Source organism: Psammomys obesus, unplaced genomic scaffold (genome assembly GCF_907164565.1).
Source record: "Psammomys obesus unplaced genomic scaffold, mPsaObe1.curated_primary_1811, whole genome shotgun sequence".
NCBI lineage: Eukaryota > Metazoa > Chordata > Mammalia > Rodentia > Muridae > Psammomys > Psammomys obesus.
The window spans coordinates 6,260,021-6,285,288 of record NW_026592732.1 but is presented as its reverse complement, the minus strand read 5'-3'; the positions used below and the strand labels follow the sequence as shown (position 1 = coordinate 6,285,288).

Below are 25,268 nucleotides of genomic sequence, written 5' to 3'. Positions count from 1 at the left end.
CCCCCCCCCCCCACTTTTTTTTTTTTTTTTTTTTTGGTTCCCTGCATTCTGCTGGAGGTTTGGTTATAAGTCTTAATATCTGTTTTGATACACTGCTAGGTAGAGTCTTTCAGAGGCCCTCTGTGGTAGGCTCCTGTCCTGTTACTTGTTTGCTCCTACATCTAATGTCCATCCCGTTTGTCTTTCTAAGTGAGGATTGATCATTGTACTCTGGGCCTTCTATTTAAAACACTATTTTTGTAGCTTTCCAAATGTTGCTTTAATTCATCCTTTAGCAGTCCTATAAGGAAAAGAATTCTGTACTTAGTTTGTAAAAGAGAGATTAAAATCATGCCAAGGAACAACACATTTTCTTCTCTTTTTCCAGTTTTATTGTGTGTTGTATATGGGCAACTGTCTGAATGTTTGTGTGTGTGTGTGTGTGTGTGTGTGTATGTGTGTGTGTGTGTTTGTATGTGTATGGATATGTGTGTGTGTGTTTCAGTGTTTCTGTGTCCATGTGCATGCACTTCTGTGTCAATGGGCAGGCCTAAGGCTGATGTCTGGAGTCATCATTGCTTGCTCTTTAACACTATTCACTGGTGGGGTCAGCCAGTCAAATCCGGAGCTCACAGGTATGGCCAGCTGAATCTAGGATCATCTGTCTTTGCTCTCTGAGTTTGGAATTACAGCAGCCACCAGGTCCACCTAGGGGTTTGTTTGTTTGCTTGTTTGTTCGTTTGTTTGTTTTGTTTTTGTGGCCTTCTGGGGATCTCAACTCCAGTTATCATGCTTGTGTTGCAAATGCTCTAACTCCTGAGTCCTCTCCCTGGCTCCTAGTAACTGAATTTTAACTGGAAGAGTAAACATCACCTTTCTCATCTGGTTTGGAGCCTGTCTTCTGTTTTCTGTCCATAGCTTTGGTGTAAGGAGTGAGTACTCCTGACCTCTCCTGGCTCTTTGTGTTCATCTTCCTGGACTCTTTTGTTTTGTTGTTGTCATTGTTAGTTTTGGGTTTAATACAGTCTCACTGTGTAACCCAAGCTGGTCTTATACACTCTATCCTCCATCGTTAGCCTCTTCAACGCTGGGATGACAGGTGTGTCTGCCACTCCACCCAGTTCATAGGTGAAGGGTTCATTCATAAAATCCAATGGGCATGCTCAACATCATACAACATCATACCAGACCATGGATGAGCCTGCAGGTTCACCTGCTGTAGTCAGGGCTGGGCCTCATCTCAGCTCCGTGGATCCGGCTCTTTGAGGCAAAGTGCAAATAGTCAGAAGCAGGAAATGAAAATCCCGGGTTTTTTGTTTTCTTTTGTTTTTCTCCATGCCCTGAACTGATAATGATCATGCATTTACTCATGGGAAGAAGCTATGGGCTGGATCCATGGAATACTTAGGAGCCCGAGAATGACTTTGTAGTCAAAGGAACTATAAAATGCTTGTGCCACGCAAGGCACCTGCTTTCAATGTTTTAGAATAGACTGGGGCATTGTTTCTACCCTCCCATCTGCCTTTGAGAGCTAGCCTGCCTATTGCTTATTGTACTCAAAATGAATATGTAAGAAAGTAATTCTGGCTTTGTGTGACACTGTTCTCTTTGGTCTATGCGTTAAATGCTAGTTTTATTGAAAACATGTGAAGATGATGTTTTCCTCCTGTCCACTTTTATTGACAAGCTGAAAAATGTACTTAATTACCCAACTTTCAAAATTAAACCACCATTTTAAAATTGGAAAGTTTTTAATTTTATTGGTTTGAATTCTTATTTATTACTATTTTGGCATATTTAAAAATACATGCCTCCCACATGTGATGAAAATTGCTACAATCTAAGACCTCTCAAGTTTTTCCTCTTACTAGGCATTTTTAAATGCTTTCATTTATGTAATTAATCTAATTTAGTTTTAGTTCCACAGCTTAAAAAACTAAAACAAACTTATTTATTACATTATTGGTTGGTTGGTTGATTAACTGATTGTGTGGCTCTGTGTTCGTGGGCACGTGTGCCATAGCACTTATGTGGAGGTCAAAGGTTGATTCTCTGCTTCTTTCATGTGGGTCTCAGCGATCTAATTCAGGTCATGATGTTCGGGAGCAAGTGCCCCTCTACCCACTGAACCATTTCGCCAAACCTAAGCCTGATTTAAAGAAAGTGTGGCAGAGAATGAAAATTATTTGCTATTTTCTACTTCAGAACTAGGGTTGGTAAAAGTCCTGTACACAGACACACAGACCCAAGTACCATATAGACTCAGTTCCTGCACACAGACTCAGTGTCTTGGGTCCTGAACATGAATTCAGGTCCTGTACATGTGCTCAGGTCTTGCACACGGACTCAGGTCCTGCACACAGACTCAGGTCCTGTACATGCATGTCTGAGTTACCCTGAGCATAAAGCATGACTTAAAGAGCACTGGGCTTGAACCACGGACTCCTAAACAAAAACAGAGCACTAGACATCATGGCAAAGACAAGCAGGATTTTCAGCAACCCGGTGAATTATGCTCAGAGCCTCATGATGCTGTAATGGCCACATGGGAAAGAATGAGCATGTGAAAGGCATTACTACCACTTTCCACTCAACATATGGATTTACACAGTGGTGGGGGTGCTGCCTTTAGAAAAACAGAGGTTCCCACAACCTAGAGAGGTCCATGCAGCTTGATGAAGTAACGGTGAATGGGAGTCTCCCCGGCGTGTTAAGATATCTGAGAAATGCAGTGGCAACCACCATGCTGGTAATCCGCGAGGACACACACAGAGCCAGCTGAAGTTCAGGCAAGCTCCGCATCAGATCATAACGAGACTGTCTCTCACTTGCAGTGTACTTAAACGAAGCAGGGTTCAACTTCGTGAGAAAATGCATTCAAGCTGTGGAAACACGAGGTGAGTGTGCGGAGGGTGCAGGGTGACCCCCGTAGGTCTCCCTCACGGATGAAAGTGAGCTTTGGGGCATGAAAACACAAAACATTTAAACTATATGGGTATACAGCCAGCTGTAACTTCAATTGAATTACACTTGCTTTTTTAGTTTTATTCGCTTTATTTTACGTGTATATGTGTATGCCTCCATGTATGTATGTGTACTGTGTATGCCTGGTGCCCGAAGAAGCGAGAAGAGGACATCGGATCCCCTGAAACTGGAGTTACGGATGGTTGTACACCATTTTGTGGGTGCCGGGAACTGAACCTGGCTTCTACAAGAGTAGCCACTGCTCTTAACCATGGAGCCCTCTCTCCAACTCTGGTACCATTTCCTTCATAGCCTTTTCAAACATGTTACCCTGTTTACCTCTTGCTCAAGGGCAAATGCTACTTATCATTGCAAGCCCGTTCAGTTTTTCAAACACTAGAGGTGAGATCTTAGGAAGATTGTACTCATTGTCCGTTTGCCTTCCACTCTTTGCCTCCATGACTGGAATAGCTGTTCCTTTCTTGGTGTCCTTCAGCTTGTCCTGTGGGAATAAATCATGACCCCTTGAAACTGCCCCCAGATCAAGGTGACATATGTTTACTTCCTAAGGCACTTGCTTAAAGCCAAAGTCCTGTTGTTCTTCAGAGTTCCTTGAACTTACATTCCAATTTCCCTATGCTTACGAGCTTTAAGAGGTAAAGCAGAATCCTTGGAGTCTCTCAGTATGCTCCTCTGCCTTTGGAGTAAAGATGTAAATGACGTAGGACCATTGAATGCAGAGGACTCTCTTACTTGAAAGAAGTAAATGAGAAATGATAGTTTTCCACCTTTGATGCATTTTTATGTTCAAAGAGTGGTGAATAGGCAGGTTTATTTTAGGACTTTGAAGACCTTGAAAGACTTAAATCATCGTTCAGTGTCTGCTCTGAGACATCTGTGCTGCATGGTGTCCCCGGGGTTGGATGGCTGAGAATCAAATGCAAAATTGGATAAATAGCTTTCAGATTCTGCATGGGCACGTGTCTGGGATTTTTTTAGATTCTGTGCTTGAGAAGGTCCTTAAGCATTCTCTTGTGATTTTCCTTCCATTAGGCATCACCATTTTAGGCCTGTACCGAATAGGAGGTGTGAACTCCAAGGTCCAGAAACTCATGAACACCACATTTTGTAAGTTTTAAATAAAACAAGGGTGCCATTTATTTTGGATATTTGTGCAAGTAATCTGACTCAGGTTTTTCTGAGACATAGATGACTCCTTATCTCTTTTATGTCATATTGAAAGTTATGTATTTACCTTTTTTTAATGTCATAACGAAAGATAATTTCTGAAAGTTTGCTTTGGGATGTGGGGGTGCTGTCACCTGAACCTAAGACCTTGGCTATAAGTACCCACTTTTTACCGATCTGCTAAACCATTAATTCCTTTATTCAGCTTTAAATGTTGCGCTGTAACAGATGGGTGGCACTGTTCTAAGGTTTGGAAGATTTGACTCTTCCAAGTGCCCTTTGTTAGCCATGATTGAGGAGTCTGCATGGGTGTAGACTGTCTCCTGACTTGAAATGCCAGCTACAGCTACAGCATTTAAATGCTTTCTGTCATCTTGTAATTTGTTTAGCTTCTATGTGTCTCTGTCTCCTCCATTTTTAAACTAAGGGTTATAATACTGCCTGCTTCTTCAGGTACGTGAGGACTGAATTAATATTGTCACGCTGCAAGCACTTAGAAGCTGACCCTGTCCTGTCAGCCATTAGCAAGAAATTGATTTGAGAGGCTATTATGCTATGTGGTATCTTTGAGGATAAGAAACAGAGTGAGCTTCCAACCTGATCACAAAGGTGGCTTTCCTAGTACGCCTTCCTGAACTCTGCCAGAGTCCTGAGAAGTGGTTTCCCTTCCATTGACCCACTTGTGTTAGTATGCGTTCTCATCATGACGCAGTAATACTTTGAATTAAAAAATTGAATTTTTATTCTTTCCAGCTCCCAAATCCCCTCCTGATATGGACATTGATATTGAGCTGTGGGACAACAAGACTATAACAAGTGGGCTGAAAAACTACCTCAGGTGAGGAAGGCTTGGTGCTGGGGATTCTGGCCGTGAGTGTTCTCTTCCTTCAGAATAACCACTTGCTTGCATGGAATCCACGTACAGGGGCTTCACCCCAGTACTTAAGGGGAAGCCACTCTGGTGGCATTTACACATTTGGGAACCCACACATGCTTTCTCTCATAGTAACTGAAAGAGCTACAATAATTTTTGAATCCTTAGTTAGTCTTTTTGTGTCCTGATATATGTGGGACTTTGAGTATGTTTTTAAATATATTGAAATGAAATTTTTTAAGTTACAACATCCATGGTTTTTTTTGTTGTTGTTGTTGGTTGGTTGGTTTTTGTTTTTTTGTTTTTGAGATACAAAGGTCTTTTGTAGCCCTGACTGTCCTTCAGCTCATTACATGGCTGCGAATGGCCATAAGCTTCTGATCCACCTACCTCAGGATTGCAGGTGTCCACTGGGTTATGTGGTACTGGGGACCCGTTTAGGGTGTTGTGAATGCCAGGCAAGCACTCTACCAATATAGTAGCATTCTTTTCAGTCAGTTGTGGTGAGAGTACCCGGGCGGTGGGTGTTTGAGGTCTGTGTTTTAGCACTGCCTGGAGCCTTTTCTAGAACCTTGTTGTGCAACCCAACCAGCCAAGTATTTTGCCAGTCATTGCTTCATCTCAGATTGGCAAACAAAACAAAACAAAACAAACAAACAAACAAAAAAAACAGAGTTTTTCAAGAAGACATGGAAATGTAGAAAGACAAAAGCTCTTACAGTTTTAGCTGTGCTTTGCTCCTCTCTTGCAGGTGCCTTGCAGAACCACTGATGACTTACAAATTGCACAAGGATTTCATCATTGCCGTCAGTAAGTGTGCTTGCACCTGACACGCGCAATGGATGCAGCTTGAACTGTGTTACTTACACATTCAGGTTTAAATATCCTCGACGTATTTTCACATGCTGCTTAAAAATATCGCCAATGTGGTATTTTTAGCTTGCATTGTGATTTGCAAGCCAATAAAAAAAAATCACACAGTAAACTAAATATTTTGCCTGTTAATCAGACGAACTATGACCACCATTGCTACCCACACCCTCAAACCATTGTTATTGAGTTGACAGTGTGATGTGATTAGAAAAAGCTGTGAGGGATTCTGATTTCTTATTTGAGTGACTAAACATATTTTCTATGACAGAAAAATGTTTACATTTTCTTTGCTTTTTATTTATGTGAGATGCCTTCATGAATTTATGCGCATCATGTGCATGCCTTCGAAGTCCAGAGGGCTTTGAATCCTTTGGAACACGAGTTACAGGCAGTTGTGGGCTTTCTGGTATGAGTGCCCTCTGAGCCATCTTGCCAGACCCCCCATTAAATCTTCAGTTGACATCGATAGACATAGCAGGTTGTGTCACGTGATTACTAATGAGTGTTTATACATAACATATAATGATTAGATGAAGGTGATTATTTCCATCTTCTTAAACATTTGTCAACACTTTAAGGCATGAATGACAGGATTGAGTATGATGTTCATGTGACTAATGTTTACATTATAGGTTTGCATACAATTACATGTGTAACCCTTTTTATAACAGAGTCAGACGACCAAAACTACAGAGTGGAGGCCGTCCATGCACTGGTGCACAAATTGCCGGAGAAAAACAGAGAGATGCTGGACATACTGATAAAACACCTGCTCAAGTAATCCTCTGACATATAGTTTATTTAATGACTTGCTGGTCTTTTTAAGCTAAGCTCTTACATGTCTTTTTAAAGTAAACAATGTTGTTGTGTGGTTGCTGTTGTAATCAGACTCCTTCGGTAAGCTTTAGAAAATGGTGCGCAGTTTGTTTTTAAGATAACCTTTTTGTCTGTGTGTCAATGTATATGCCTCCAATATGCACATAATTGTATCCTCTGTGACTGTTCAGCTAGTGATAAAACATTTTATGTCAGCTTGGAAATGTATGAGGAGCGTATGTTATTCTATAGTATTTCCAGTTCTTGTGTGTTAAAACAATGAGTTTGAAGTCCAGGGCTAGATATTACTAAGGTCAACAAGTTCCCTCAGGGCACACTGATACTGCAGATTACTCCTGGGGTTCACAATGTTTATTGAAGATCTTTTATTTCAGGTACATCAGCAGGTAAGTAGGTAGATAGGTAAGTGGGTTAATGGGCAAGTAGAGATTGAAAGAAAGAAACAAAGAAAGAAAAAATAGCTAGATGATAGATAGATAGATAGATAGATAGATAGATAGATAGATAGATGATGGATGGGTAACATAGATAGATATACATACATACATACATACATACACACACAGATGACTTTTTATTTGTATGTTGGGGATCAGTCGCTCACTCTGCTAATGAAGTACAGTGTATAGAGCTGGTGATATAATTCAGGGGTAAAGCATGGACCTCACATTTTCTTCTCTCACATTTCCTTCTGAGTGTCTGGGATACCTGGTTTCTATCACCAGGCCTGGATTCTTCTGAATTCAATCCCCAGAATTTTTAAATAAAATGGAATGTGTGTACAAAGCTGGCCCTAAATAATTTCTTTGAATCAAAATATAGTGTCTGCTCACCTATTCTTAATTGTCTGTTCTACTAGAAATACAGTACAGAAACAATTGGATGTTTTTCTAGGACAATTGCATATAATTCAGGAAAAATAAGCAACAACAACAACCCTTAGATTGCTTTTCTTCAGTAATTTAGCCTTTATAGTTATTAGCTTTATTTGCCTGTGCTTTTTCTTTAGACTGTTAAAAACACATATTGTTATTTTTATGAGGCGTGGTGTGGGCATGACACAGCACACTTGTGCAGTCAGGAGAGCTTGCAGGAATCCGTTCTCTCCACCCACCTTGGGCCCCAGGGATCAAACTCGGGGCATCAAGTTTGCATATCAGAAACACTGTACCTTCTGAGCCATCTTGCCAGACCCCCCATTAAATCTTCAGTTGACATCGATAGACATAGCACATTGTGTCACATGATTACTAATGAGTGTTTATACATAACGTATAATGATTAGATGAAGGTGATTATTTCCATCTTCTTAAACATTTGTCATTTTTGTCTGTTTGGAGCCTAGGGAGAAGAAATGGGAGGCTCAAAAAGAAGTGCCATAATATAGTAGGGTATGAGGCGATAAGTCTGGTTCCACCACACAGCAGTGTGCCTGTAAAGTGATTTATTATTTATATTTTAAGTAATTTTCCCCTTTTTGATCTACTTTCTACTCATGCCCATTGGGAATAGGCAATACTGAACAGGGAAACTGGCCTCTAGTGTCATATATAACTTAAATTTTTTAATACACCAAGTTTAATCGAAAAGAACATTTTAGAACTATTGAAACTTTACATTTACAATCTGTGTTCTTTGCTTTTAGAGTATCACTACACAGCCAACAAAATCTCATGACTGTGTCGAATCTCGGCGTCATATTTGGTCCAACCCTGATGAGAGCGCAGGAAGAAACCGTAGCCGCCATGATGAACATCAAGTTTCAGAACATAGTGGTGGAAATCCTGATTGAGCACTATGAAAAGGTGGCCAGGACCCTCTGCACACTGCCAACTCTATCCTGAGGACACCTATATTGTCTGGGAGCTTTACTTTGTGATCTGAGATCCCTGTAAAATGTCCATCTTGTCAGTTTCCTAAATTACTTCTCTATGGGGATTTTGGCTCTTGTTGTCCCCTATTTATTCAGTGTTTCAGAGTCCAACAAGTAGCTTGATTCTTCTCCAACCATTATTTCCTGAAGTTTTCTTCTTTAGTGGGTTGTACTTGGCTTACTGCTCCGATTCAGAAAGTACTGACTGCAACATTGCTTGTGTTCAAGTATGATTTAGCCTTCTCTCTTTATCCCTCTGAATTAGACTGCTATCGGTATAGTAATTCCAATATTTCTAATACAAAATGAGGTCAGATGTGGTAGTACATGCCTGTAACCTCAGCCCTTAAGAATGAGAATCATGATCTTGAACTGAAGCCCATCTGTGCTATGTGCAAGAGCCTATCTCAAAATGAGGGGTAGAGGATGGTTAGAAAGTAGAGGCTTGGATCTTGAAGTCTTCCTTAAGAAGGTTTTCCTTAAAAGTGTAAGTTCTTGGAGTAACTATGAAAATGGGAAGTTGTGAAAGCCGAATTAGGTAGACTCTTAAGCAAATTCAGCTATTGTGTCTGATCTGGCTCTTCTTGGGAACAGCCCCATCCTTTTTCTCCTGAGAGCCCTTTCCTTGTAACCACACAGTAATGTCCTCAGTTCACTGCCTATGGTTGCAAGCTCTCAGTCCTGTCATATGTAGCCACATCAGAAGGCTGTGCTCACTCTACTTCCTGCGGCCGCCCCGCCCCCTGGCAGCCTGGAGCCCCCAGCTTCTCAGGACCTTCCCCTGCACTGCTCCTTCAAGGGAGCTACTCACTTGAAGCCAGATAGAACCAAGCTTCCCCCTGGGTTATGTTTCCCTGAGATCAGAACAAAAAAGAAACATTGCACTATGAAGAAGCAGAAGTTCTTGGTGTAGACATTTGCTCAGGTTGGACAGGTTTCTTCAGGTTATCAGATCTCATGTTCACCATAAGCTGTGGCAAACAGCAAAGATGTCATTTAGTGGATACAAAGGAAAGCAACAGTTTCCGTATCATGCATCCCCTGCGCTCCCGAGCTTCCTTTCATAGCTGCTGGAGCTTCTAGCATGGGGATAGAAGCACGGGGATGTTTCGCTCTTTATTGACCTCAGTCCATTTTTCTTTTCTGTAGATTTTTCATACTGCCCCAGACCCAAACATTCCTCTTCCTCAGCCTCAGTCTCGATCTGGATCTCGAAAGACCCGTGCCATCTGCCTGTCCACAGGCTCTCGGAAGCCCAGAGGGAGGTACACGCCATGCCTAGCAGAGCCTGACAGTAAGTGTGCCCGTTGCAGGGAGAGGCTCTCCTCGTTCTTCCGTTTATTCTGACTTCTCTTCGTTGGTAATTAGGAATAAATAGATGTTCTTGTGGGTGCCTTTTTTTTCCCCCCCAACAGCCCTCTTCTAGCACTTATACAGTCCTGTCAGCTTCATGGCAGGGTTGCTTGGACAAGCAAATTCGTTATTGCTGCAAAGGGAAAAAGAAGTAGTTTGCTCACTGCTCTTTTCTCTGGGGCTGTGATTAGGACACTGGGTGCTACTTGTGGCAGATTTTGTCCTTTTGTCGGAGTAGCAGATAAGAAGCTAGAGGATGTCAGACTGAAAAGACAGTTTCTGGCTTTCTTTTCACATTATGTTCTTAAAAAAATCAGCTCATGGATGTCAGAGTGTCCCAAAGAGAGGAAAGAGAAAGAAAGAAAGAAAGAAAGAAAGAAAGAAAGAAAGAAAGAAAGAAAGAAAGAAAGAAAGAAAGAAAGAAAGAGAAAAAAAGGAAAAAAAAACAGCAGCACACAGGAAATCACAAACTTATTCTGAGCCAGTCCTCAGGGTAGGGGTGGCCACAGCTTGAGCCCATGACAGACATTAAACTATGGTGGTTCTTATTGTATGTCTTTTCCACCAGGTCTCAGTGTTTTCCCATGATCCATATTTAATAGATAGTACTCTAGTTAATTTTGCCTTGGTATAGCTGCAAGATTTAGTGCCATTTCTCTGACTTTTTAATAATTGTACTTTTAGGAACATTAAAAATAAACCAGGTTAAACAGCCAGCTTTTCATTTGTTTGATTTCTTTTTCTTGTGCAGGCTAGTCAAGTGTTCTACATTTGAGTTCTACCCCCGCCCAGCAACCAGTCTCTTGTGTTACTCTATTCATAATAGAAAAGTGAAAAAAAAAGCTTTCTTCCAAATCTGTGATCAGCTTGTAATTTGCTGCTGAAATTCAGTGGTGCCTTTGAATGACAGAGACCCAGTACCTTGTAACTCAAAGCCACCTGTGCTCAGAAAAATTAAAGAAGGCAAAAATACATCTCTAATAGAAGCATATCTCTTCCGTTGATTTAAAGAGCTGCTTCAAAGAGCCACATTTGCCCATAGGAGCAGTTCGTTCACAGGGATGCATAAGAAATTATCCTAGAGGAAGTACAGAAAATCACATTCACCACCATCAAAGGCAAGCTTTAGAGCCTTTTGCTAGTACTGAGGATAGTCGACTAGGTAAAGGCCCACCATGCCAATGGCATCACGTGGTCGTGAAAGGCGTGATGATGAGGGAGTACAGAAGGGCTTTGGTGGTGCTGTTCCACAGTAATGAGCCATAGCCACTGTCACTTCTGTCTGTGTCCTCCTCAGGTGATTCCTACAGCAGCAGCCCAGACAGCACACCCATGGGCAGCATAGAGTCGCTCTCTTCCCACTCCTCTGAACAAAACAGCACCACAAAGCCGACTTCCTGCCAGCCCAGGGAGAAGTCAGGTGGCATCCCCTGGATCGCGTCTCCATCATCTTCCAATGGACAGAAAAGTCTGGGTCTCTGGACAACTAGTCCAGAGTCAAGTTCTAGAGAAGATGCAACCAAAACAGATGTGGAGTCAGACTGCCAGAGTATGGCCTCCGTCACCAGCCCGGGGGACGTGTCTCCCCCCATAGACCTAGTCAAGAAGGGGCCCTATGGGCTGTCAGGACTGAAAAGGTCCTCTGCTTCCTCCTCTCTCAGATCCATCTCTGCAGCTGAAGGTGAGCATTCCTAGAGCCCATGCTGGGTGGCCTTGTCCCAGGGTTGCTGGCTGGACCATTTCAGGTGACTAATCAGGAACAAGATTAATGGGGAAACCAATGGAGCTTGTCCTCTTTGTTCTTGAGCTTGGGTTTTAAAATTTCTCTGCACTGTGACTTTTTTTTTTAACCCAGAACTTTTCCTTCTTTATGGGGTGATGTCTTGTAATTGCTGTAGATTTTGATCTCCCTAAATGATGGACTGCTACACCCAAAGAACATTCTGTCCCTTCCCATTTCTTGGGGAAAAAAAATGCTGTCTTTTGTTATGCACTGTACTGTGTTTTTGCTATTATTTTGGCTAATAGCACGTTGCCTGTTTTCTTGGGCTTTCTTTTCAGGAAACAAGAGCTACAGTGGATCCATTCAAAGCTTAACTTCTATAGGCTCCAAAGAGTCACCCAAAGCCATGCCAAATCCAGAGCTGCCTCCAAAAATGTGCAGGAGGTTAAGGCTAGACACCACCTCCAGCAATGGCTACCAGCGACCTGGCTCAGTGTGAGTTGGAATGACTGTGTATCCATGGTGTCTCCTACAGGTGTGGAGGGGTTGGGTCTGTCCTAAAAGAATTTGGAGGTCTGTAGTTAAATGGCTCATCTATAGAGTTGGTACCTTTAACTTCTGTTAGATGCTGTCATCCCGCTCCAACATACACATTCTGTGACTGAAGCAGGGTGTGAACCAGCAAGTTCGTTTAGTAGACATTTTCAGAGGTTGTTTTGTTTGTTTGTTTGTTTGTTTGTTTTCTTTTTGCTTTATGGCAAAGGTGTCCACCTTAGGAAGCACAAGAAATAATCTTCCTCTGATATTGGAATGGAAACAGCCCCTCCTCTATCATGACAAGAGATTCTTTGATTCCTCCTTGGTGATTAGCTGAGTGGGGAGAGAATGTTCCTCTGTTCTTTTTTTTTTTTTTTTTTTTTTTTCTTACCTCCGAGGTAAAAGCAAGACCCCAGGAACAAGCTGTGGGTTTATTACAGTCTCAGGCTCTGTGAGCTGCTGGCTGGCTTTCACATTAAAACATAAAGCAGTTCCACTGTGGCTCTGATTTGGGGGCCAGTTTCTAAGTGCTTTGCTCCCACAATAATCCTGAATATGCCATTGAACAGAATGACTTTTCTGATTGACTTCATTTTAAAATAGGAAAGTATTGTAATTCTTTAAATACTGTTTTTAAAATATTGCTCCACATATTTGAAAATAATTTTCAGGGTGGCAGCCAAGGCTCAACTCTTTGAAAATGCTGGGTCGCCCAAGCCAATTTCTTCTGGACGGTAAGTTCTCAAAAACGTTAACACATTAAATAAGTAAAAGAGCAGCAGTGTCATTGCATTGTGCTGATGTGGTGTGATTTGTGACAGCCTCGACCTCAGTTTCCCAGGTAATGAAATAAGCCAGTGTCCAGTGGCCTTTCCCAGGAACAGTTTATCTGCAGATAGCCTTGTATCAGATTGGTACCACGAAACCTTCCTTCTTAAATGCTTGGAAAGAATTCTTGCTGGAGCTGTGACTCAGTTGGTGGAGGGCTTGCCTGGCATAATAAGGTCCTGTTTTAATTCCCAGCCCACCACAGACTAGATATGTTAGTGAACACCTATAATCTCAGCACACAGGCAGTGAGGTCATGAGGACCAGAAGTGGAGGTCCATCCTTGGCTACACCACAAGTGTGAGGCCAGCCTGGGCTACGTGAGTTCTTGCCCCCAGTCGCTGCCTAAAGAAGGATTCTAAACCAATTTTCTAAGGACGGAAGTTACTGTAACTTCTCCCTTAGTGCACTTCTAATGACGGTCATTTTGTAGGCAATTGTCAAAAGTGTATTCTTGACATTTAAAAGTTACCATTTCTCTGAAAGAATTTTTCAGAGAATACTGCATAATACAGTATATATAGATCCTAGTATATACAGAGCCTCTGTTTCTTCTGGACAGGACTTGGCTCTGTTTCCAACCTTGTGGGTCTACTCCTTGCTGCCTCTTTCTCAAGCTCCTGTTTCCTCTGTCTGTTATGATTCCTCTAATCTGCCATGAACTTTAGATTTTAATTTGAATAACAGAATTTTATGAAAGTGGCCGTTTTCCTGAGGTTTTCTTTTTAGAAGAGGTATTCCAAACGAGCATATAAACGAGCTGTCTTGTGGAGGAAACCTGCCTCACCTCCTCATCCTTTTCCCTGTACTGGAGCATGTCTGAGCTTCCACACTGGCGAGCTAAGTCTGTGAAGCAAAGGAAGCTCTGAGGTTGCTGTTGCTTTCTGGCCTCAGTGTGAGAGAGACTTAACCTTGCGCTCCTGCCTGTCTGTTCTGAAGTGGTCCTCAACCTGTGGGTCACAATCCCTTTGGCAGGTCAAAAGACCCTTTTACAGAGGCCACACATCAGATATGATGCACATCAGACATCCACATTATGATTCATAACAGTAGCAAAATTACTGTTATGAAGCAGCAACGAAATGATTTTATGGTTGTGTTGGGGAGGTCAACACACCATGAGAAACTGTGTTAAGGGTTACAGCATTAGAAAGGTTGAGAAGCACTGCATGGTGGAATTTCTCCACTAGGTGGAGCCCTTCCATTAGGAAGTGTTAAGCAAAAACTCAACAGCAAGCCTCCCTCTCTATCCATGAAAAAGATTTGTTCTAAGACCTACCCTCCAGTGCTCAAACTTCATGGATGTTCAGCCTCACATATGCCATGTGTGGCATTCGCATAATACCTATTTATATCTGCCTTGATGTAGCCACCAGTAGAATATTTAAAATACCTAATGTTCACATGCTATGTAAACAGGTGTTATATCCACGTGGCTTAGAAAATGCTCACAAGAAAAAGATCTGTATGTGTTCAAGACAGATGCATTTTTTTTTCCTGAATAGTTCAGTATGGTCGGTTGAACCTGTGTTTGAGGAGGAGCCTACAGATATGAAAGCTGGCCAGAACTCTGATTATAAAAATTACCCGACAGGTATTAGCAGAGCAAGCCGTTAGTGGAGTGAGTGAGAAGGCTGTGCTCTGAAGGAGATGCACTTGGATGTTTAGCAAACAGTCTATGCATTTTAAATAGCTTTGTACATTCCAAAGCTGAAATCAAGTAGGAGGCGTCAGCAGAGACTTCTTGGCTCCCTTTGTCAGCCAATCCGTGTACCTGTGAACAATGTTCATCATTTTCACTGAGACATATACGCTGTAGACCATACATTGCCCTCTGGATCAGGTGTATCCATATGCAAACTTTTGGGCCAATATTTGTAGTGCCCCATAGTTATGCAAAATAAGGTCGTAATTCTGCACTTACCAAAATGGCTGTGGATATATACAATAATGTTTTTGAACTACATGGCCGACCCCTTGGAGGTGGCCTCAACCTCAATAATAATACTATTGTTGTGGTTATTATTGAAATCATTCATGGCGAGTTTTCAGTCTTATCAGTCTTATAATGAATGTGTTTCTGAACTTGAAACTCTTCTGATGCCATTTTGTACTGTTGAATGAAACCAAATTTCACAGGAGGCTCTTTTCCTGACTGACCCCTCCCCCTCTTATTTGTTTGGGGTTCCTTCTGAGGAGCTCATAGAGACCCCTTTTATGAACACTAAGGGATTTCAGAGTGAGTAGAAGCAGAGGATGTCTCGCCATCATTTTAGAGGATGGCCTTGAGTCAAACAGAAAAAATTGCACTTCTAAGAGCCACGTGGGCTCTGGCTTCCACTGAGCAGATGACGGTAATCAATGGCATATGCACAGAGATCATTAGTGTGGCTTTTCGGAGACTGAGAAAGAGGCTAGCTGGCCATTCTTGGTGGAACTCGTAAGACCCGGCAGGACTCTTCAGGGCTGTGGTCAAGATGGACATGTGCTTGGAAAACGCAAGTAAGAGATAGGAAAAGAAGGATGCCAAGTGTCTGAGGCTGAGCATCGGGAAAATGGTAGCTTAGCTCCTAAATTCTGCTTATATTTATAAAAGAAGACAGGAAAGTTGTTGGCTTAGGGCTTGAGGAGCCTGGAAGACAGGTCAGACCATTGGAAATGGGTGCCAGGAGGAGAAGAGAGCATGAAATTCTATGAAGTAGAGAAACTTGTGGACAGCAGTGGCTCCTCCTAGGTGAAGGTGAAGGTGCCTGACAGTAGAGTGTGGAGAGTGAAAAAAGAAAGAGAAGCGGTGGTCTTGGGAAGACAGTTTCACCTGTAAACTAGGGGAAAGAGTGGAGAGTGATCAGGAGACAGCCTGACCTGCACTAGTAGAAGCAGCGAAGACTGCCAAGGTCACCATTGAAGGTTTCTGATGGGTGTGGGATTGCCCTCTGCTTGCTCTGTGGATAATAGGGTGGCAGGTGGCTAGAACAGGAAGATGAAAGACGAGGGTGCCAGGGAGGTGATCAGTCAATATAACCAGAAATGTCTTGGTCTCTGCTGGTGAGAGAGATAGAGGGTGGGGTCGGGAACATGGCAAGCCTTTGGGAACATAACTGAATGTGGCAGAGGAGAGGGGGCTTGCCTGATGATTTCCTTCCTAATCAGCCTTGGATGATGGGCCATTAGTGCTGGCTCTGGTGTTTCTAAATCAGACCTTACACAGAAGCTCCAAACTTAGGCTGGTCTTAGGATGCCAGGGTCCCTGGCTGCACAGAGCATGTGATGGGTATAGGAGTTTGCTTTTCTTTTTTCTTTTTTTTTTCTTCTTCAGTTCTTGCTTGTTTTTTCAAGTCTTTATTGCAATTTAGTGCTAAAAGTTGTGAATTTGTTATTGGTAATGGCTAATTATTCTTATAAATCTAAACCACACTGGATTCTGGGAAAACTGTTGTGAATGTCTATTTACATTTTTATTATTATCATTAATTATGATTTATTCATTTTGTATCCTAGCTGTGGCTCCCTCCCTTGTCTCTTCTCAATCCCATCCTCCCTCCCTCTTCTCCCCCATTCCCCTCCTCTAGTCCACTGATAGTGGACTTCCTCCTCCCCTTCTGTTTGACCCTAGCCTATCAGGTCTCATCAGGCAAGGCTGCACCCCTCAGGGGAGGTGATCAGAGAGCCTGTCACTGAGTTCATGCCAGAGAAAGTCCCTGCTCCCCTTATTAGGGACCCCACTTGGATACTGAGTCTGTGGGCTACATCTGAGCCTGGGTTTTATATCCTTTCCATGCATTGTCTTTGGAGTATCAGTCTCTGCAGGCCCCCCCAGGGCTCTGTTTTTTTATTTGTTTGTTTTTTACTCTGTTGGTCTCCTTTTGTAGCTCCTGTCCCCTCCAGGACTTTCTTTTTTTAATTTTATTTATTTATTTTTATTTTATTATTATTATTAATTACACTTTATTCATTTTGTACCCCCCATAAGCCCCTCCCTCCTCCTCTCCCGATCCCACCATTCCTCCCCTTTCTGCATGCATGCCCCTCCCCAAGTCCACTGATAGGGGAGGTCCCCCTCTCCTTCCTTCTGATCTTAGTCTATCAGATCTCATCAGAAGTGGCTCCAGGACTTTCTATTTCTCCCTTCTTTCATAAAATTCCAAGCATTCTGTCCAAAGTTTGCCTGAGTCTCACTCAGCCTCTGCTTTAATACCTCAATCAATAATGTCTTTCAGAGGCCCTCTATAGTAGGCTTCTGTCCTGTTCCCTGTCTTCTCCTGTTTACAATGTCCTTCTGAATGAGTATTGAGCATCTCCCCCAGGGTCCTCCTTCTTGATTAACTTCTTTAGGTGTACAGATTTTAATATGTTTATCCTATCTTATAGTCTAGTATCCACTTATAAGTGAGTATATGCCATGTGTGTCTTTCTGCTTCTGGGTTACCTCACTCAAGATGCTCAAGATGATCTTTTCTAGTTCCCACCATTTGCCTGCAAATTTCATGATTTCTTGTTTTTAATAGCTGAGTAGTATTCCTTTGTGTATATGTACCACAGTTTCTGTATCCATTCCTCCATTGAGGGACATCTAGGTTGTTTCCAGATTCTGGCTCTTACGAAGAGAGCTGCTATGAACATGGTTGAGCAAATGTCCTTGTTGTATACTTAAGTATATTTTGGATATATGCCTAGAAGTGGTATAGCTGGATCTTGAGGTAGCGCTATTCCTAATTGTCTGAGAAAGTACCAGGTTGATTTCCAAAGTGTTTGTACAACTTTACATTCCCACCAGCAAAGGAGGAGGGTTCCCCTTTCTCCACATCCTCTCCAGCATGTGTTGTCACTTGTTTTTTTATTTTATTTTATCTTAGCCATTCTGATTGGTATAAAGTGAAATCTCAGGGTTGTTTTGATTTTCATTTCCCTGATAACTAAGGATGTTGAACATTTCTTTAAGTGTTTCTTTGTCATTCAATATTCCTCTATTGAGAATTCTCTGTTTAGCTCTGTACCCCAGTTTTTAAATTGGATTTCTTGGCTTGCTGGTGTTTAACTTCTTGAGTTCTTTATATGTTCTGGATATCAGCCCTTTGTTAGATATAGGGTTGATGGATATAATTTCCCAATCTGTAGGCTGTCATTTTGTTCTGATCACAGTGTCCTTTGCTTTACAGAAGCTTTTCAGTTTCATGAGGTCTCATTTATTGATTGTTGATTTGTCATTGTTTTTAAGAAATGATATGGATATTTTTTCTGGGTTGCAAAGCCTCTGTCTGTGTCCATCATCACACAGACAATGAGGTAACAGTTGCTGGCTAAGCATCACCAGTTTCAGCCCTTGTTCCTCTAATATCACACCCACTCAACATATTAACATGAAAAATAAAGTGAGGAAAATCAAACCAAAGCCAAAGCAGCCTGTTCAGAAGCATTCTAACAAATCACAGCCTCCTTAAAACCAGCCTCTGCTATTGTGTTGTCTCCTTAGGATGTGTTGTCTAGAAACATGAGAAGGGTTTCCAATGCATCACTGATGTGCAGGTCTCTTCTGATTACAACAGGATCACACACAGTTTGTGAAGAATGCCCTGATGTGGACCCATTTGTACACATCTTTATGTTACATCCTAATTACCGCCAACATTAATTAAGAGTAGTTTTAGCTGTATTTGAGTTGAGTGTTGTTTTTATAAAATGCCTTGCTCTTTCAGCCAAGCCAAAGCCATGTACTCCTGCAAAGCTGAGCACAGTCATGAGCTGTCCTTCCCCCAGGGGGCGATCTTTTCCAATGGTGAGTGCCTCTGCCATTTACTGGTGTGATTCATGGAAGGGAGAGGAGAGGACTGGTGCCACAGTTAGACAGGGTGCAGACTCTATCCAAACTCTGCTTCTCAGATCTATCTTAGTGGACACAACACATCTCTCTAGCCTCCAGCCTTCCTCTCGGGAGCATTGGGAAACAAGAGAGACATGGCAGAGCACTCCTGAGGCTGGGAGGACTGGCAGTTTGAGGACAGCCAGAGCTACATAATAAGTCTTGCCTGGCAGATACATCTTGTTCATAAGACAAACAAACAAACAAACAAAAAAACCAAAAACAAAAAAAAACACAGAAGAGGGGCATATTAGACAAATAGTTTATCTAATTGAGTACAAAGAATCCTCCAACTTTTGAGGGGCTGTATTCCAATAACATGAGTGCATAGATTCCTAGGTGATCACTTAGTTTATAGTAATTATCTGAAGCTCGTGTCACCTGAGTAACCTTTATTTGTCTCTTTCTTTGACCAGTGCACCCGTCAGTGGAGCCAGGCTGGCTAAAGGCGACTTATGAAGGCAGAACAGGACTAGTCCCTGAAAACTATGTTGTCTTCCTCTAATAGTATTAGTGGACGGCAGTATCTTCATGGTATCCATGGTAACACATAATAAGTGCTATGATTTTATCTGACACAGATATGGGGGACCAGCCACTAAATGAAAACAGCTATTTGTCTCGAGTTTTCACCAGCAGAGTATGTAGCTCCCACCTGATGTAAAGAGATACAAAAATCTGTACATCTTAGCCATTCTTTTTGGCTGTTTCCTTACTTCTAAAATACACTTGCCTTTTTTTTTTTTTTTCTTTTTTTTTTTTTAAGAAGTGATTTTTGACAGTGTCTGCTCTTTAGCAGCTGCAGAATCCTAGATACTGAGCTCGGTTCTACATACCTAAGATTTGGAAGTCAGAAATCTGCTGTACCCATGTTAAGATATGTTCCTTATTGCCTGGAAGTCTCTGAGGAACCTTGAAATCATAACCTTAAAAATGTAATTTAAACTGTTCATTTATTATTTTTTTTTAAAATATACTGTTTTATGTGTGATTGTTTTGCTGGTCCTAAACATTTCAAGAGAATCAATCCTTGTTTTATCATAGCTATATTTTTATTTGTTTTCTAAGAAGATAGTATTTGAAAGCAATAATGTATATGAAGTCTGTAAAGAAAGCCGAGTTAAGTCGAACACTGAATCCACCATAAGCAGTCTATCCAGAATTCAAGATGGCTTCTGTGGGTTCCAAGAGAAACAAGACTATTGAGCCCGGAAGTCAATAATTCGTGGCAGGCTAGATTTCACTTGTGACCCTGCCCTTGAGGAGGCCTGTAAACCTATCTTGGGACTTTCATAAAACACAAATGTTAATAAATGGCATGTGCTTCTCTTTGCTCCCTAGCAGCATTGTGACATTGTGGTGGCAGTTATGGGAGGTGTAAAGGTGCTGTGCAGCGTACAGCCTTCCCCCTGGCAGTGCCAAACTCTCCAGCTATTTTAATGATGGGGAAGATTTGACCTCTGACATGGTCTTGTACAAATGATAAAGATGTTGTTGGAAATTTGAATTGGGAAGCTGTGCCTTCTAATCTTTGTTTGGTTGAAATGGAAAACAAACACCCAAGTACCGGGTTCTTAGGCAACCTGGATCTGAACTTTTTCCCAAGATTCATTTATATGAATATTTTCACGTATTCACATGTACTACATGTGCGCCTTTTACCCATGAAGGTCAGGAAAGGGAGGTGGATAGCCTTCAACTGGAGTTCCGGATGGTTCTGAGTCCCTACATGGGTTCTGGGACTCTAAAGCTGGTCCTCTGGAAAAGCAGCAAGTGCTCTTAACTGGCCCCAGGCCACTGAGGTTGAAAGCATGCCCTCATCATTAGCAGGAATGAAGTTTACAGAGGTTTTCTTCAATGGTGTTCAGTGTACGTCCTTTCCAAAGAAATCCACTCAGTTATAGAGCTCACACAGCAAAGAGGTATTTACTCTCCATTTACAGGTTATCAACAAAGGGTTATATACCAGCCGCTTCTTCTCATAATCCACTTCAGTAATTCCACCCATAATTCCTATGAGTGTCTACAATGGCAAAAAAAAAAAAAAAAAAAAGAAAAAAGAAAAAAAAGCTTTTCTTCTCCATGCTCTAAAAAGTGGTCTCTCCGGGCCCACATTATATGGCCTTGTTATCTAACTGATTCCCTCAGTTTTCTCTAGTTCATAGACACTTGGGTGTCTAAAGGTCCATGAAGCTGTTTTTACATGTTTTAGCCTTTACTCTCAATTCATCCTACATCACTGTTTCTAGAGCTAATAGCCGGAGTATACACACAGCACTGTGCCTTTGTGCATTTATGCTTTTAAATGAAATATGGTAATGGTTAGAATTAAAGAGTAGAGAGTAACAATAAACAGACGAATACATGCAGAAATCACATCACTGAACTGAAGGCAATGAACAGAAACCATCTCATAAAGGTTCTTTGGCTCTTTCTCTTTCCCCCTCATGGTGGTCCCTGCATACTGCAGTGAGGTGTTGCCGAGCCCCTGCTCACGGTGGGTGCCTGATGGCTTTTAGTACACGAATGCCATTGCTGGCTCTGATGACCTTTTCCTGAACAGAAGGTAGCCTTTATCACACCTATCTACAGGGCACTCTGTTGAAGCCCCTGGTCATCACCCCCTTGCATCGCATTAGCTCAGGACCCCTGAAGGCAAACTGGTCTGCTTTCAAAGACCAGCTGGACAGCAAAGCTTTGGAGCTTTCTCTGCTGCTGCTGCTGCTGCTGCTGCGCAAAGGAATCTCCGCTTCTGTTTTATTTTAACGCAGACCAGAGCATTGCTGTCTCCCAGCTGTGCGCCAAACCCACAGATGCTTCCTGGAGGCTTTAGGGCTTCTCCTCTGTAGAGCATGGGTATGAGATCTAGCTGTCCTTTCACACGGCGAGGTTTACTCCGTGCCATTATTTGTCGAGGTTCCATCCCTGAAACAAGACACAAACATGCTGCTTTGTGTTGCACTTGTGCTTGAAGTCCTGACCTTTTAGATCTTTTTCTTCATTGTAATTACGAATGTGAGGAAATCATGATGGTAGGCTGGAGAGAGGATAACGCTGCTTTCCCCTTGAAGTCAGCTTCCTGCAGATGAAACGCTCAGGAGCATGCAAAGATCAAGACGTGAACGCTGAAGCACATGGAAGGTTTGCTGTGCATGAGAGCGCTGCCAGGCATGGAAGAGGCTCACCCCAAACTGTGATCCCATTGAAGCAATGAAGAAGCTTACCTGCCCAGAGACAGTGGAGCATGTTAGAACTGTCACAGCTGCACGCTGAGACCTAGGACATGCACCCAAGTAAATGCTTAGAGATAGTTTGATCCTTGTGAGGTGGCATTGAGGGCTTGATGTAACCCCTTGCGTGTTTTGTGCAGGTATCCCTGAGTTCGAAACATTGATGTATAAACAGGAGACTCTTTGTCTATGCTGCCATTCCACTAAGTTCGGTCCATACGAGTTAGTCATTCAACTGAACGATTTTCCTAATGTATGTCAGTATCAGAAAAGTAAAATAATCTTTCTATCTCTGCAGTGTCTGTGCAGTTTGAAGAGGTGTTCTTTCCTTGTTTGCTGGCTTAATTTATTGTGTTATAGGAATGAGTGAAATAGTCATCCGTTCCCTTTGCTAGAAGACTCTTTCAGGGATGGTGGGCTAAAGAAAGGACAAATATATTTTAGATGTCTCCTAATCCCCAACTGCCGAGGCCCCCAAATAGTGAAAATAAAAGGATATGAGATTTTCTCCATTTTCTTTTCAGTAGTTAACCTTTCATATGGAGACTGCCTTCGGAACACCTGCTGTGTTGGAAATAAATGAAGTCTCTCTGTGCTTCTGTGAAGACTTCCTGCTGCTAACATCTCTCCCAGCCTTGGGCCTCACATCTTTGTGTCATGCAGGGGCTAAATTAGAAAAGTTGTGCAGATCTCAACTCAGAGAACTTTAATTTGTCATGTAGTCTGAACATTCTAAAATTCTTGGGAGCCGAGTCTTTTCGATTTTGGAATTGTGTCTGTAAATAAAACACCTGATGTTCTTGCAGATATTCTAAAATATGCAGTGATTGCAGAGATGGGACCCAGTTCAAACCAGAAAATTCATCTCTGTTTCATTTATTTGCTATGCATAGCCTAAATGTAATTTCAAACAATATTTGTTATATATGTACAAAGGCAAATTTAACGGACTTGAATTTTCCAGTTGTAGCATCATGCAAGCACTCCAGATGTGGTAGGTTTGGGGATCCAAGACCCTTGCCTGCTTACCACGTTTGTGCTGAGGATGCCTTGGCAGCTAGGGCACAAAATTATTTGTTACCCAGTTTACTCACTAATGCCAGAAGAGATTTTGTATTTTGAATTCACAGTATATTTATTGCTTATAGCTCTTATCATGACCTTATGCCACCATATAAGATGTCAAAAACCATCTCTTGGTAGAGACAAAAATGGAGGTTTGACTCCTATCTAGAAATTACTTTCCTTTTGACCATAGGGTCATCTTCCCCTAAGGGTCAAGTTTCCTTTGTTTCTCTATGACTTTCCAAAATCAAAACACTTTTAAAAATGAAACTAGCTTTGCTGAACAGCCTGACTCCAGCCAGCCTCGGTCTGTTGATTCACAGATAATAACAGACATTTATCAACTTCCTGAACACATTTAGTGTATTCATCCATTGTTATCATTCACCTTCCTGCTTCAAATGGTGATGCCTTTGGGAAAACAGGTTTATGAATGACATGATGGGTCAAGTACTCAAGTACTCGAGTGATTCTTATGAAAGAATGGTAAGGCAGCTGCATCCATCCTTTTCAAGAAACTCACTGGAATGCACTTGTCAAGAAACTGACCATATTTGCTCCACCAGTGTTTATAAACTTCCCTGTGGACTAGAGACCCAGCAGAGTATGACTTCATTCCTCTATAGTGACAGACAGGCCATGCTTGTGGGCAGGCATTTCTTAAGGTTATAGGGAGAAGTCGAACCTTTGTGCTCATTGAATAAGTCTGACAGGCAAGGAAGCATTTTCCATGATTCAAGATGTTCATGTGCAGGTCTGCTTGAGGAAGTGTAGTGTGGGAGGGAGTTGGAGCTGAAGGTCCCAGGACACCTCCATTAAATGCTGTTGCTTTCATCATCACAACCATCAGCCATCTCTCACCAGTGCCTCCTAGAGTCTGTGCTCTTCTGTGGTTGCTATGGAAGCTATGCCTGAATCCACTCACCTCTGATGGAGAGTGTCCATGGCTGCCTATGCCACAGCAGGGTGAAGGTTCTCTCTTCCACCTACTTTTTGAGGAAAATGGCATGTGCTTTTCTGGATTTGGGAGCACTGTATGCTCATACTCCATGCTTAAAGCCTATAGTACCAACAAACACTCATGGATAGCGTTTTCAAGTCTTTGAACTCTGAGCTGAAGCCCTTATAAATAGGGAATATGACAGCAAAGATGCCCGTGTTTTTCATTCATAATCTATTTATGTACTGCTCAAGTTTGAGGTACAATTGTCTATGTAAAAGCCAAATATTTAGGTACAACACCAGGAGCTCCTTTGCATCCATATCATGAAGATTTAGATAATGGATATGGCAAAAGCTATCATCAATAAATTATTCTGCTGAACTTTGTGCTTACTTTTGTAGTGTTTTTGTATTTATCTGCATATCTGCATTCAGTTTATATATATATATATGCATAGACTTGTAAATAGCCTCATGTTATTCCTAATCCAAGTTGCCACAAAAGCTTTGCTGTGTGTCTATTCTGTGTATTACTCAAATGACTTTAAAGTAAACTATATGAGCACATTTTAACTTAGTCTTTGCTCTTGAAGACCCGCTCCATTGAAGAGTAGCCGTCTTGCCTTCATCTTGAGGAAAAGCAAGGTTGTCAGTCAGTTCTGTAACCTATCATTTTGGGTTTACGTAAGCGGCAAACCATATGAGCACTTAGTGACCTTCTCTTGATAAGCTAAAGACAGAGATTGGGAAGATATTTCTCTTGGTCTTAATAATGCACCTACCTGAGGAGAGAACAGAAATGGGCCACAGAGGAAGTGATAACTACTCCAACCTGTGCCTGAAATATCTTTTTCCCCCAAAGATACTGTGTGCTCACAAGCACTCACCAGTGTGCTATGGAGGAAGCAGCCCTGTATAAGTACACTTTGGGCTGGAGAGATGGCTCGGGTGCTTACTGATCTGAGGTCAGGCCCCAGTGTAAATGTCTTGGAGAGAAGCAGCAAAGTGTTAGAACAATGGCCATCTTAGACCTTTCCTTTCAGCTCAGCAGACAGCCAAATGCACTCAGCTGAATGAGTCCCCCGACAACTCGCTTGTAAATCTGTTCAGCTAGGGTGCCTCAAGTTCCCAATGAAGACAGGAAA

The 25,268-nt window shown here is 42.0% G+C and overlaps 1 protein-coding gene across 1 annotated transcript in view; it reads left to right on the top strand.

The window, feature by feature from the left end:
• Positions 1 to 24,505, top strand: part of Arhgap42 (Rho GTPase activating protein 42) — a 34,808-nt gene extending 10,303 nt beyond the window's left edge. The window contains exons 5-16 of the mRNA XM_055615525.1: positions 2,814 to 2,876; positions 3,997 to 4,071; positions 4,885 to 4,969; positions 5,757 to 5,815; positions 6,550 to 6,655; positions 8,361 to 8,520; positions 9,738 to 9,882; positions 11,239 to 11,622; positions 12,003 to 12,159; positions 12,873 to 12,935; positions 18,723 to 18,802; positions 19,303 to 24,505. Coding sequence (XP_055471500.1) covers positions 2,814 to 2,876; positions 3,997 to 4,071; positions 4,885 to 4,969; positions 5,757 to 5,815; positions 6,550 to 6,655; positions 8,361 to 8,520; positions 9,738 to 9,882; positions 11,239 to 11,622; positions 12,003 to 12,159; positions 12,873 to 12,935; positions 18,723 to 18,802; positions 19,303 to 19,391 — 1,466 coding nt within the window. The 3' untranslated portion in view covers positions 19,392 to 24,505. The remainder of the gene's footprint in view (positions 1 to 2,813; positions 2,877 to 3,996; positions 4,072 to 4,884; positions 4,970 to 5,756; positions 5,816 to 6,549; positions 6,656 to 8,360; positions 8,521 to 9,737; positions 9,883 to 11,238; positions 11,623 to 12,002; positions 12,160 to 12,872; positions 12,936 to 18,722; positions 18,803 to 19,302) is intronic.
• Positions 24,506 to 25,268: the final 763 nt, after the last annotated feature.